This window comes from Balaenoptera musculus, chromosome 3 (assembly GCF_009873245.2).
Source record: "Balaenoptera musculus isolate JJ_BM4_2016_0621 chromosome 3, mBalMus1.pri.v3, whole genome shotgun sequence".
NCBI classification, from domain to species: Eukaryota; Metazoa; Chordata; class Mammalia; order Artiodactyla; family Balaenopteridae; genus Balaenoptera; species Balaenoptera musculus.
This window is the reverse complement of record NC_045787.1, coordinates 90,830,288-90,845,941: the sequence shown is the minus strand read 5'-3', so window position 1 is coordinate 90,845,941 and position 15,654 is coordinate 90,830,288. Positions and strand designations below refer to the sequence as shown.

The 15,654-nt window shown below is 35.5% G+C and overlaps 1 protein-coding gene across 6 annotated transcripts in view; it reads left to right on the top strand.

Annotated features, from left to right (window-relative positions):
- Positions 1-15,654, top strand: part of APC (APC regulator of WNT signaling pathway) — a 136,741-nt gene that overhangs the window by 50,052 nt on the left and 71,035 nt on the right. For all 6 annotated transcript variants that reach the window (XM_036845869.1, XM_036845868.1, XM_036845865.1 and 3 more), the window contains exons 3-4: positions 8,196-8,280; positions 14,834-15,035. In XM_036845869.1, the coding sequence (XP_036701764.1) occupies positions 8,196-8,280; positions 14,834-15,035 (287 nt within the window). The remainder of the gene's footprint in view (positions 1-8,195; positions 8,281-14,833; positions 15,036-15,654) is intronic.

The following is a 15,654-nucleotide window of genomic DNA, read 5'->3' as shown; positions in this document are numbered from 1 at the left end:
AAAAGAATAGTCTGGTATTTTAAAACAGATCAACATTATATCTAAAATTATTGTACATGGCATGTGGTTTTAAAAGTTTAAAGATAAAAAACTTAAAATTCCCAGCAGGACTACTCTTTCATCTACTTCAGAAGTATACTTAGTAGGGAATTCTTCCTGGCACGCCTATCTCAATGTCTCTTTTGTAGTGCAGAATTCTGAGGTCCCTTTTAAAAGTTGTTGTTTTTTTTTTTTAAACTGCTTGAGCAAATTCAAAATTCACTTTTGGGAAACGTTTTAACCTATCTTTAGATCCATCTCCATGTTGAAATGGAATGTCTCTCAGAGTAACAATACAAGTCAGACCCTTAAATTTCTACAGTGGAATATCAGGGTGACCTCTTAGCCATGTGGTATAATATACATCATGAATATTACTATTTAATATTAAATACTAATTAAATACTAATATTGTCTGAATTCAACTGTGAATTGATTATTACTCAGCAAGTGCTTTTACAGACATCCTTGCTAAGCCATCCACATATTTCTTCAGGATTGGGTGTATGGTATCATACCAATTACGCCCTTGTACTGAAATTATTTATGTATCTCTCCCGTTAAGAGGCTTTATGGTGTTAAAGAATAGGAACCATGACCTGTTTATTTTGTCTTAGAATATCGATTTGTGAAAAGACACTTGGAAACATTGGCACTTCCTACATTGGATTAAAGTTAATCCAAAACAATGGTTATTTCTCAAAAAATCACTTATTAGACTTTGGAATACATCATATGATCTTGAATTATGTTTCCTGATCATTAACATATTTACCCTATGGAAGGCAAGGTGTGTCTTCTCCAGCTAGATATCTCAGGATTTCTGAAGTTTATGCAGTAGTACCATCTAGTGGCAAAAGAGAACACTGCTTTGCTATTGCTTACATGTCATTGATACTATAAAAATATTTTTTTTGTGTGTGTCAGGGAAGTATGTGTGCAACAGTTAGGGAAATGTGAACACTGACTGTATATTTGAGAATATTAAGGAAATGCTTATTTCTTAGGTATAATGATGGCATTGTGGTTGTGTTTACAAAGAATCCCTGTGTAAATATACATATCGAATTTTTTTACAGAAGAGACAGTGTGTCTGAGATTTGTTTTTCAGATAAATCTGGGTTGTGGGGGAATGGAGAAAATGATTATGGGTATAGATGAAAGAAGCCCATGAGTTGATAGTTACTGAAGTAAGATGTGAGGATACATAGGAGTTTGTTATATTGTTCTCTACATTTATGTATATACTTGACATTTCTGTAATTAAAATAAAATACAGATTTTGTGGGATTTAGATCAGATAAATGCAGCAATTACAGCTAAACTTAAGAGAAATTATGTACTATATTTTTTACTGCAGGGCTAGAAATCAACGTGATTTACTTTAAAATGTTGAGCATAGCAACAAGGTAAATATGGTGAGTTGTGAAGCATTTAAACTGAGATATGGCATGGTATAGAAAAAATTATCTTTAGGTAAAATATTAATCAACCATTTAATCTTTTTTGTATTTTAGCAAAATGAAATATTTATAACTTGCTCTGTAAACTATAAAACCATACATGGAAAGTATCTTTTATTTTCAGAGTATAAGAAAAAATGAGAAGTAGAAATTCAAATTGGCACATTTCATAATTTATTTTGAAGATTTAATTACCAAGTATACTTTTATCTGGTAATGAAAAGAATAAATAACTATGATATATTGAGAAAAACAGAAGTGGGTCAAGCAGAAACCCCCTTGAAATGACACAGTTGCTCATTGATAAATATTTCCTATTTACTGATATGACCACAGCATATTTTGTCTCTACTAATTAAGTCTCTGATGTTTTTAAAATCTTAAAATGTTTTTTAAAATAATGTGATTATGTAATGTAACTAAGTAATTTTTTAAAACCAAACTTCCAGAATTTATAAATACAAATGAATATTCTCTCCTTTAAAATTTACATATTAATTTAAAAAGCTGTCGTTTCTCAAAACATTTTTTGAAGTATTTTATTTGGAATTGCTTTGCAGTTGTGTTGGATTTTCTCTTAAAAACTCTCTGAAATTGAGGACTTCTTTTAGTTTGTATGCAACATGCAGCCCCAGGCAATCAATCAGTACTACTGCAGCAACTAGAAAACACTGGATAAAAAATAAAAATCGTACTTTTAAAGACATTGGAGAACTGTGAAATCATCAAGGACTGTATTAACTAAAATTCCTAAGAGGAAAGAGCCCTTTCTAGATGAGCTGAGATCACTGGTAATTTTCTTCCCCAGGGGTATTTGCTATTTCTAGGGACAGACTGATAATTCAGCACTGGCACAGGACTCTACTGGAGGAAAGAAACTGTTGGAGGTCTTGACAAACATGTGGGCAGATGTGAAGTATTGACATTTAGAGGAGCTCCAAATGCATGGCTAGTTTTCCCGAATTTTATCCAAATGCATGGGGCATTGGCTGAGTCTTGCTGTGGGGAAGGACGCTGGGGATGGACTATGGAGGCAGGATGTTAGGAGGCCATGTCCTGCTAGAGGAATACTCATACAACAGGTCTCCTCAGGCTAAGTGTAGAGGAGAGAGACATTCAAGGAACTTGGCAAACCAAATCAGATATGAAATTCACTTAAACTGCAGCTGCAACCTATTTTCAGTTATTGGATGAAGGAAATCAGACCCCAATGGTGGAAAGGGCAAACTCTTTGAGGCAAAATCTGATCTGAAGTCTTTATTGTTCTTGTATACATAATGACTAGCATGCAGTTAAAAGTTACAAGAAATACAAAGAAATAGGAAAATGACTGATAATCAAAAGAACAAATAGAAAATAGAAGCAAATCCCAAGATGATCCACGTGTTGTAATTAGTAGTCAAAGATTTTAACATAATTTAAATGTTTTGAAAAAAAAGGAAAAGATGGATTAAATGGATGAAAAATCAGAAAATGTCGACAGAGAATTGGAATCTGTAATTAAGAAGAATCATATAGATATTCTATAACTGAAATATTTTTGACATTAACTTATTGGATGGGCTTGACCACAGGTTAAACACAGGATTAATGAACTAGTGAGAAGATAGAATTAGTGAACATGTAAAAAGGTCAATAGAAAAATATCCAAACTGAAGCACAGAAGAGGAAGAAAAATGGAAAACAAAAAGAGTATGTAAGAGTTATGAGGGACACAGGCAAATAGGTAAAGGCAAATATAATTGAAGTCTTAGAAGGGGCAGGGGAAGAGAATGGAGCAAAAGTAATATTTAAAGACGTAGTGGCTGAGAATTAATGTAAAGCTGTTGTACAGTTATTAAGACAATGTGGTAATTAGAGTAGATTAGTAGACTAACAGCAATAGAGTTGAGAAAAATACCTACGTATATATGGTCACCGATTTATGATCCAGGCATCCCTGCAGATCAGTGGGGAAAGGCTGGTCTTTTCAATAAATGGTGCAGAGGCAATTAAATATCTGTATGAAGGAAAAAAAACCAAAAAAGAACCAAGAGCTCTACCTCAAATCATATGCAAAAAAGTAATTCAGGTAAATCATATGCAAAAAAAAATGTGAAGACAGAACAGTTTCTTCTGGAAGAAAACTTAGGGAATAGCTTCATCTCCTTAGAGTAGGCAAAGATTTCTTAAATAGAACGCCAAAGTACTAAAAATTTATCAGTTGGACATCATTAAAACCGACAGCTTTTCTTCATCAAAAGACTCCATTATGTTTCTAGAAGAAGATATAGGATAATATTGCTTTGACCTTCATGAAGGCAAAATTTCTTAGTACACATAAAGCTCTAAACATAAAAGAAAAAAAGGTATAAAATGAATGTCATCAAATTTAAAACTTAAAGTCTTTTCAAAAGACTTCATTAAGAAAATGAAAAGGCAAGGCATAGACTGGAAGAAAATATTTGCAGTATGTATATCTGATAAAGGACTTGGTTCAGAATATACAAAGAATTTTTACAAACCAATAATTTAAAAAGTCCAGTTTTTAAAATCTGGCCCAAAACTTGAAAAGACAATTAAAAAAGGAAGGTAAATGGTCAGTAAGCACATGTAAAGGGATTCAACATCCTTTATCCTCAGGGAAATGCAAATATCATTTCATTCCTACTCAAATCACTAAAATTTAAAAGACTGATCATGCCAAATGTGGAACATCAAGATGCTTATACATTGCTGGTAGGAGTATAAAATGGCACATCATCTTTGGAAAACCATTCAGCACTTTCTTTTAAAGTTAAACCCTATGACTCAGCGTTTAAACGTTCAGATATATACTCAAGAGAAGTGAGTGCATGTGTCCACCTGAAGATATGTGCAAAAATGTTCATAGTAGCATTCTTCATAATAGCCTCCAAACTGGCAACAACCCAAATGTCCATCAAGAGTGAGGATAAAGGATAAATCAGTTGAGGTGCATTCATACAGTGGATAACTACAAAGCATTAAAAAAAAAATAACTGATACATGCAACAGCATGAATAAATCTCTAGAAATTTTGGTGAGCAAAAAACGTGAGACACAAAAGACTTTATACTGTATGATTTCATTTATATGCAGTTCACAGGCATGCCAACTAATAGATACAGAAATCAGAATACTGGTTACCTCTGGGGAGTGAATATTGATTGGTAAGGGGCAAAACGGAACCTTCTGAGATGCTGGAAATGTTCTGTGTCTTCCCTGGGTAATGCTTACATGGATACTTAGATTACATCAGAAACTTAATATTGGTTTACTTTTCATATGTATGTTGTATCTCAGTAAAACAAAAAAAATTAAGGCTAATTTTTGTCATGGAATAGCCATAATCTATTCACAACAAAGTAGTGAGTAATCTAGTCATGCTGGATGATGTCATCTTGAGGCAAGGTAACTGGATCTGACTATGAATTAATGTGTGCATTTTTTTTCTTTTTTTGGTGAGGTTCATAACTCAGAATGTACAAAAAAAGTTTAATGGAACATATTGGAATAAGTAGCTTCCAAGGTGGCTGCTTTGAAAGTCTTAAAAAAATTTTTTTTAAACCTTAAATTTCAATAATTTTTACTTTTGTGGTTAGAGCTTTTATCAACAGACTTCTAACCACATGCAGAGAAACTTTAAAAAAACATATTACAAGTTGTGCATATTTACTATTTTTAAAAATTAGGAAATACGGGCAAACAAAAAGAGATATCAAAATCACCCATTTAAAAAATGTTTTTAATACCAGCAGTAACCTTTGATAATATGTATATTTTTCTCTCTGTGCATTTTATGCAGTCATGCATTTAATGGGATCATATTTTGAAGCATGCTTTTTAATTTAATATAGTCATCTTTTCATGTCATTAAATATTTTATAATATTTTCATAGTTCTATAATATTCCATTGTATGGCTAATGCCATAAATTTATTTAATCCTTTATTGTTGGACATGCAGGTTTACATAGCCTTTTAATTTCTATTGTTGGTGTTATTTTAATTTTTCTTTATTATTTTTTAACATGTTTTAAAAAAACTGTTAATGTGCCATTAGTTTTGAAAAATTAGGTATATGTCCTATGAGATGCCAAGGATTTCTTTTTCTTGTTGTTTTTGAACTCTTAAGTACTTGTACCTTTTCTAAAAACAATATTTTTTTGTAATACCTGTTGTTTTAAAATTAGGACACCAAAAACAAGCAAAAAAATTGCTTGCAATTCTAACTTCCATAGAATACCACTGTTAACTCTTGATGATAGGCTTTGGAGAATAATCTTGTATAAAGAGAGACCTGATCAGAGCTGTGTTTTAAAAGGCTTACTCTGATAGTTCTGTGCAAGGTAGGACCGTTTAGGAGTTTATTTTAGTAGTTTTGAGGTTAATAACCAGGATAGTGACAGAGTAGAAAAGAGATGGCTATAAGAGAGATAATAGAGCTAGAATACAGAATTTGATAACTGATTGGGAAGATGAAGGAGGGGATGCTGAGGATTTGAGCCTGGAGGTACAAAAGAAGGCTACTGCCATTTAACTGAAGGAATACAAGGCGAAGAACAGGTTTTAGTGGCACAAAATGATAGTTCGGACATTTACATGTGCAGTGCATATCATCCAGATGCACTGGATGTAAAGCATCTATCAGTCATACTGGGAAAGTGAGTCTGAAATTTGCAAGTGAGGTTAGGATTAGACATATAATTGGAAGTTATTTGAGAAAGGCAGTTGTTGAATTGTGAGACTGGGGATTATAAGAAATAGGGATAAGATTAAAGGATCAGGGGCTTCCCTGGTGGCGCAGTGGTTGAGAATCCGCCTGCCAATGCAGGGGACACGGGTTCGAGCCCTGGTCTGGGAATGATCCCGTATGCCGCGGAGCGACTGGGCCCGTGAGCCACAATTACTGAGCCTGCGCGTCTGGAGCCTGTGCTCCGCAACAAGAGAGGCCACGGTAGTGAGAGGCCTGCGCACCGCGATGAAGAGTGACCCCCGCTTGCCGCAATTAGAGAAAGCCCTCGCATAGAAACGAAGACCCAACACAGCCATAAATAAATTAATTAATTAATTAAAAAAAAAAGATTAAAGGATCATTGAAAGACTACAAGCAGCAGTGGATGGAAGGAGAATTGGGATCCTAAACACTGCAGGTAGCCTACAGTGGTAATCTCAAACTTTATGGAAGAGATGGTGTCCTGATGTTTATACCAGATGTTTTAGAGTAATCTACATTCATTCGAGAAAGGCATCCCTGTGCAAATTTATTTCCTATCCCACAGTTGTGATACACTCTGACATAATTTCTGAACATGAATATCAGTCACCTCCACATTCCCACGTCTACTTATCTAAGCCTTTTAACCTCCAACATGGTCTGTTATTTGAAGGTCAGATCTTAAGGTCACAGGCTATTTCTTGTTGTTAACATAAGGATTCTTTTCTTAATGCTTATAATGTCACTGTCAAGGTAAACCAGTGAAGTTGTCTTTGCTACATTTACTCACTTTTTGACAGATTTCCTTTTCAATCTATTTATGGATCATTTTTCATATAGAGGAACACTACCCATAGCTATAAGATTGTAAATGTTCAAATACACTGTTTTGCATTGGGAAACCTAGTTGACCAACAAAAGATTTTGTTGTGAACTAGAACGGGATGCCTCAGAATATATAAAATGTAAATGTATATAAATTATAGAAAAACTAGTAGAAGATGAAAGTTCCCAACCTTCTTTGACAAAAATTTATCAAGAGAAGGATTTAGATGGGAAAAGAAATAATGGATCAAAAGTCAGGAGACAGTGAGCATACAGTCACTTAACTATCTGCTGATTATAAATCAGTGTACTAGTAGAATGTACATAAATGTAGTATATAAAAGCTTGCTGTTTATTGGGGTGTTAAATAAAACAGCATACTGTGTTAATCTGGTGTTTTTCATGGCCATGTTGGTGTAAGCTTAAGAGACATGGATTTTAAACACATAACTAGCTTTTGCGCCTCGGGCAAGTCTTTGAGTCTCAGTTGATCTGTCTGAAAGATGAGAATGATCCACTTTGCTATATTATTTCAGAAGTTACAGATAATATATCTTAACTATTTCATATATATAGTATATTGCATGGAGACTACCCATAATCACCATTATCACAAAATATCACTGTTGTTGGGCTATAATTTATTATTCATAATTAGTAATAGGTAATATATGTAGAGTACTTTACAGATAGATACGTTTTCAGATAGATCTGAAATAACTTTGTTCCCCGAGCAGACCTAAATGCCAAGAAACTTAGAAGCATGTCTTCAAAAAGATATTTAGGGGACTTCCCTGGTGGCACAATAGTTAAGAATCTGCCTGCCAATGCAGGGGACCTGGGTTCGATCTCTGGTCCAGGAAGATCCCACATGCCATGGAGCAACTAAGCCCGTGAGCCACAACTGCTGAGCCTGTGCTCTAGATCCCATGAGCCACAACTACTGAGCCCACGCGCCACAACTACTGAGCCTGCGTGCCTAGAGCCCGTCTCCGCAACAAGAGAAGCCACCACAATGAGAAGCCCACGTGCAGCAACGAAGACCCAACGCAGCCAAAAATTTTTTTTTTAATTTTAAAAATAAAGTTGATATTATTAAAAAAAAATTACTTAGAATTTTGTCATGTTAATATATTGTGTTCTTTTTTACAGGAAGTACTTAAACAACTACAAGGAAGTATTGAAGATGAAGCTATGGCTTCGTCTGGACAGATTGATTTATTAGAGCGTCTCAAAGGTAGATTCCTTTCTTTATTTATTTTTTAACATCTTTATTGGAGTATAATTGCTTTACAATGTTGTGTTAGTTTCTGCTTTATAACAAAGTGAATCAGCTATACATATATATATATCAAAGGTAGATTTTTAAAAAGTGTTTTAAAGTAATTTTTTTAAGCTCCAGTTGTCAACTTAAGGTGTATATACCCAAGTAGAGTTTCTCTTGATTGAATGTTGGTATTGGGTTTTCTTGGCTTTGAATAAACTATTTTAGTTTCCTTCCTTGATAATCTTCAGCTCTTTCTAAAACTCATTGCTGTTCTGCTAGTCACTAAATAGGCCTTTAATAAGCTGTATGCCACAGAGTGGGCCCATTGCTTCATGTGAAGGAGTCAGTGACCTTCTTTGTTTCGTCCAGCATAGAAGTGCTTTATCTTCATGTACATATGGCCTGATTTTTCGTGGGACTGTTTCTCTTATAGAACCAGGAGTCAATGAATTTCTCTGAGCATCAGCATTTGTGATAAGGATTTCTTCTGTTTCCTATATAAATTTGCTGCTCAATAACTGCCATAATTTAGTACTCCTACAGGCTTTATGTAATATATATAATGTATTTTCAATTATATTATAAAATGGCTTAAAATTGGAGACCTAAAATATGAACCAAAGATTTCATTTTTAAAAGATAGAAGCGCCGGGCGGTTCCGAGGAGGGAGTCGCGGGGTGGCTCACTGCCCTGTGTGTAAAGTTTTCTCCGCGGGGGGCTGGGTTCACGTGGCAAGTTATCTCTGGAGTTCAAGTTTCAGTTGAAACCAGCCTCAAGTTTCACCTGTCCTCACTGACCCGTGGATTTCTGTGTGACCAGCTGTGTGGGTTACAGGCTCTAGGTGCTCCAACCAAGAGTCAGGGCTGTGCCTCTGAGGTGGGAGAGCTAAGTTCAGGACATTGGTCCACAAGAGACCTCCCAGCTCCACATAATATCAACTGGCGAAAATCTCCCAGAGATCTCCATCTCAACGCCAAGACCCAGCTCCACTCAACGAGCAGCAAGCTACAGTGCTGGACATCCTATGCCAAACAACTAGCAAGACAGGAACACAACCCCACCCATTAGCAGAGAAGCTGCCTAAAATCATAATAAGGCCACAGGCACCCCAAAACACACCACCAGACGTGTACCTGCCCACCAGAAAGACAAGATCCAGCCTCATCCACCAGAACACAGGCACTAGTCCCCTCCACCAAGAAGCCTACACAACCCATTGAACCAACCTTAGCCACTGGGGGCAGACACCCAAAACAACGGGAACTATGAACCTGCAGCCTGGAAAAGGAGACCCCAAACACAGTAAGTTAAGCAAAATGAGAAGACAAAGAAACAGCAGATGAAGGAGCAAGGCAAAAACCCACCAGACCTAACAATGGAGAGGAAATAGGCAGTCTACCTGAAAAAGACTTCAGAATAACGATAGTAAATATGGTCCAAAATCTTGGAAATAGAATGGAGAAAATACAAGAAACGTTTAACAGGGACCTAGAAGAACTAAAGAGCAAACAAACAGTGATGAACAACACAGTAAATGAAATTAAAAATTCTCTAGAAGGCATCAATAGCAGAATAACTGAGGCAGAAGAACAGATAAGTGACCTGGAAGATAAAATAGTGGAAATAACTACCACAGAGCAAAATAAAGAAAAAAGAATGAAAAGAATTGAGGACAGTCTCAGAGACCTCTGGGATAACATTGAACTCACCAACATTCGAATTACAGGGGTCCCAGAAGAAGAAGAGAAAAAGAAAGTGACTGAGAAAATATTTGAAAAGATTATAGTTGAAAACTTCCCTAATATGGGAAAGGAAATAGTTAATCAAGTCCAGGAAGCACAGAGAGTCCCATACATAAATAAATAAATCCAAGGAGAAACACGCCAAGAAACATATTAATCAAACTATCAAAAATTAAATACAAAGAAAAAATATTCAAAGCAGCAAGGGAAAAACAACAAATAACACACAAGGGAATCCCCATAAGGTTAACAGCTGATCTTTCAGCAGAAACTCTGCAAGCCAGAAGGGAGTGGCAGGACATATTTAAAGTGATGAAGGGGAAAAACCTACAACCAAGATTACCCAGCAAGGATCTCATTCAGATTTGACGGAGAAATTAAAACCTTTACAGACAAGCAAAAGCTGAGAGAGGTCAGCACCACCAAACCAGCTTTACAGCAAATGCTAAAGGAACTTCTCTAGGCAGGAAACACAAGAGAAGGAAAAGACCTACAATAACAAACCGAAAACAATTAAGAAAATGGTAATAGGAACATACATATCGATAATTACCTTAAATATAAATGGATTAAATGCTCCAACCGGAAGACATAGACTGGCTGAATGGATACAAAAACAAGACCCGTATATATGCTGTCTCCAAGAGACCCACTTCAGACCTAGGGACACATACAGACTGAAAGTGAGGGGATGGAAAAAGATATTCCATGCAAATGGAAATCAGAAGAAAGCTGGAGTGGCAAATCTCATATCAGACAAAATAGACTTTAAAACAAAGACTATTTATTACAAGAGACAAAGAAGGACACTACATAATGATCAAGGGATCAATCCAAGAAGAAGGTATAACAATTGTAAATATTTATGCAGCCAACATAGGTGCACCTCAATACATAAGACAGATACTGACAGCCATAAAAGAGGAAATCAACAGTAACACAATCATAGTGGGGGACTTTAACACCCTACTTTCACCAATGGACAGATCATCCAAAACGAAAATAAATAAGGAAGCACAAGCTTTAAATGATACATTAAACAAGATAGACTTAATTGATATTTATAGGGCATTCCATCCAAAAACAACAGAATACACTTTCTTCTCAAATTCTCATGGAACATTCTCCAGGATAGATCATATCTTGGGTCATAAATCAAGCCTTGGTAAATTTTAGAAAATTGAAATAATATCAAGTATCTTTTCCGACCACAATGCTATGAGACTAGACATCAATTACAGGAAAAAAACTGTAAAAAATACAAACACATGGAGGCTAAACAATGCTCTACTTAATAGCCAAGAGATCACTGAAGAAATCAAAGAGGAAATCAAAAAATACCTAGAAACAAATGACAATGAAAACACGATGACCCCAAAGCTATGGGATGCAGCAAAAGCAGTTCTAAGAGGGAAGTTTATAGCAATACAATCCTACCTTAAGAAACATCTCAGATAAACAACCTAACCTTACACCTAAAGCAATTAGAGAAAGAAGAACAAAAAAAAAAAACCAAAATTAGCAGAAGGAAAGAAATCATAAAGATCAGATCAGAAATAAATGAAAAGGAAAAGAAGGAAACAATAGCAAAGATCAATAAAACTAAAAGCTGGTTCTTTGAGAAGATAAACAAAATTGATAAACCATTAGCCAGACTCATCAAGAAAAAAAGGGAGAAGACTCAAATCAATAGAATTAGAAATGAAAAAGGAGAAGTAACCACTGACACTGCAGAAATACAAACGATCATGAGAGATTAAAACAAGCAACTCTATGCCAATAAAATGGACAACCTGGAAGAAATGGACAAATTCTTAGAAATGCACAACCTTCCCAGACTGAACCAGGAAGAAATAGAAAATATGAACAGAACAGTCACAAGCACTGAAATTGAAACAGTGCTTAAAAATCTTCCAACAAACAAAAGCCCAGGACCAGATGGCTTCACAGGCGAATTCTATCAAACATTTAGAGAAGAGCTAACACCTGTCCTTCTCAAACTCTTCCAAAATATAGCAGATGAAGGAACACTCCCAAACGCATTCTACGAGGCCACCATCACCCTGAGACCAAAACCAGACAAAGATTTCACAAAGAAACAAAACTACAGGCCAGTATCACTGATGAACATAGATGTAAAATTCCTCAACAAAATACTAGCAAACAGAATCCAACAACATATTAAAAGGATCATACACCATGATCAAGTGGGGTTTATCCCAGGAATGCAAGGATTCTTCAGTATACACAAATCAATCAATGTGATACACCATATTAACAAATTGAAGGAGAAAAACCATATGATCATCTCAATAGATGCAGAGAAAGCTTTCGACAAAATTCAACACCCATTTATGATAAAAACCCTCCAGAAAGTAGGCATAGAGGGAACTTACCTCAACATAATAAAGGCCATATATGACAAACCCACAGCCAACATCGTTCTCAGTGGTGAGAAACTGAAACCATTTCCACTAAGATCAGGAACCAGATAAGGTTGCCCACTCTCACCACTATTATTCAACATAGTTTTGGAAGTTTTAACCACAGCAATCAGAGAAGAAAAAGAAATAAAAGGAATCCAAATCAGAAAAGAAGAAGTAAAGCTGTCACTGTTTGCAGATGACATGATATTATGCATAGAGAATCCTAAAGATGCTACCACAAAACTACTAGAGCTAATCAATGAATTTTGGTAAAGTAGCAGGATGCAAAATTAATGCACAGAAATCTCTTGCATTCCTATACACTAATGTTGAAAAATCTGAAAGTGAAATTAAGAAAACACTCCCATTTACCACTGCAACAAAAAGAATAAAATATCTAGGAACAAACCTACCTAAGGAGACAAAAGACCTGTATGCAGAAAATTATAAGACACTGATGAAAGAAATTAAAGATGATACAAACAGATGGAGAGATATACCATGTTCTTGGATTGGAAGAATCAACATTGTGAAAATGACTATACTACCCAAAGCAATCCACAGATTCATTGCAATCCCTATCAAACTACCACTGGCATTTTTCACAGAACTAGAACAAAAAAATTTCACAATGTGTATGGAAACACAAAAGACCCCAAATAGCCAAAGCAGTCTTGAGAAAGAAAAACGGAGCTGGAGGAATCAGGTTCTCAGACTTCAGACTATACTACAAAGCTACAGTAATCAAGACAGTATGGTACTGGCACAAAAACAGAAATATAGATCAATGGGAAAAGTTAGAAAGCCCAGAGTTAAACCCACGCACATATGGTCACCTTATCTTTGATAAAGGAGGCAAGCATATACAGTGGAGAAAAGACAGCCTCTTCAGTAAGTGGTTCTGGGAAAACTGGACAGCTACATGTAAAAGAATGAAATTAGAACACTCCCTAACACCATACACAAAAATCAACTCAAAATGGATTAAAGACCTAAATGTAAGGCCAGACACTATCAAACTCTTAGAGGAAAACATAGGCAGAACACTCTATGACATAAATCAGAGCACGATCATTTTTGACCCACCCACCTCCTAGAGAAATGGAAATAAAAACAAAAATAAACAAATGGGACCTAATGAAACTTCAAAGCTTTTGCACAGCAAAGGAAACCATAAAGAAGATGAAAAGACAACCCTCAGAGTGGGAGAAAATATTTGCCAATGAAGCCACTGACAAAGGATTAATCTCCAAAATTTACAAGCAGCTCATGCAGCTCAATATCAAAAAAACAAACAACCCAATCCAAAAATGAGCAGAAGACCTAAATAGACATTTCTCCAAAGAAGATATACAGATTGCCAACAAACACATGAAAGAATGCTCAACATCATTAGACAAATGCAAATCAAAACTACAATGCAATATCATCTCACACCGGTCAGAATGGCCATCATCAAAAAATCTACAAACAATTATTGCTGGGGAAGGTGTGGAGAAAAGGGAACCCTCTTGCACTGTTGGTGGGAATGTAAATTGATACAGCCACTATGGAGAAGAGTATGGAGGTTCCTTAAAAAACTAAAATTAGAATTACCATACGACCCAGCAATCCCATTGCTGGCCATATACCCTGAGAAAACCATAATTCAAAAAGAGTCATGTACCACAATGTTCATTGCAGCTCTATTTACAATAGCCAGGACATGGAAGCATTCTAAGTGTCCATCGACAGATGAATAGATAAAGAAGATGTGGCACATATATACAATGGAATGTTAGCCATATAAAGAAACGAAATTGAGTTATTTGTAGTCAGGTGGATGGACCTAGAGTCTGTCATACAGGATGAAGTAAGTCAGAAAGAGAAAAACAAATACTGTATGCTAACACACATATATGGAATTAAAAAAAAAAGTTCTGAAGAACCTAGGGGCAAGACGGGAATAAAGACACAGACCTACTAGAGAATGGACTTGAGGATATGGGGAGGGGGAAGGGTAATCTGGGACAAAGTGAGAGAGTGGCATGGACATATATACACTACCAAATGTAAAATAGATAGCTCGTGGGAAGCAGCCGCATAGCACAGGGAGATCAGCTCGGTGCTTTGTGACCACCTAGAGGGGTGGGATAGCGAGGGTGGGAGGCAGACGCAAGAGAGAGGAGATATGGGGATATGTGTATGTGTATATCTGATTCACTTCGTTATAAAGCAGAAACTAACACACCATTGTAAAGCAATTATACTCCAATAAAGATGTTAAAAAAATAAGAAGATAATATAATTGCATTAGCAATATTTTAGACCATTTAAAGCAATTGTTTTATAAAAACTTGTCTGTATTTTATTTAGAACTTAACTTAGATAGCAGTAATTTCCCTGGAGTGAAACTACGGTCAAAAATGTCCCTCCGTTCTTACGGAAGCCGAGAAGGATCTGTATCTAGTCGTTCAGGAGAGTGCAGTCCTGTTCCTATGGGTTCATTTCCAAGAAGAGGGTTTGTAAATGGAAGCAGAGAAAATACCGGTTATTTAGAAGAACTTGAAAAAGAGAGGTAACTTTTCTTCATTAAATAGTAAACTTCTATGCTCCAATTTTTGCTAGTATTTTGTCATTTTTTAATGATACAAGATAGGAATTATTAAGCGTGTATAGTGGATGATCACAAACACTTAGAGAGCATTTTGCATTTATTATCTCAAAAACAATATGTTATTGATTGTACTTACCTTAAATCGAAAAAATGTAAAGGAGGCAATTTCTTGGGATTCCCAACTTCTACTTTGTCACTTAAATACTCACATGCTCTGTACCTTGAGTAATACACATGATCGCAATAGTTATATCTGGCTAAAGTATGTAACTGATTTTTAATTGAATTTCTGGTTATCTTTTGAAATGAATTAAATAACTACTAGATCCAGTATAAGATGACTGTTTCCATTATTAAAAGCCTATTACAAGTGGCCACAATTGAAACATTTTTTAATTTATCAGTTTCCGAGTCTAAAAAACATTACTTGACATAGAATAAGTTCTGGTTTCTCAGAGCTAGCCTATTAATTCTTTTCTTCTTGAAGTTCAAATCATCTCACTACGAGTATCAGAATATATATCGTTATTAGGAACTTTGTCAAGTGTTTTGTACCTTCTAAAAAATTATAAATTCCTTT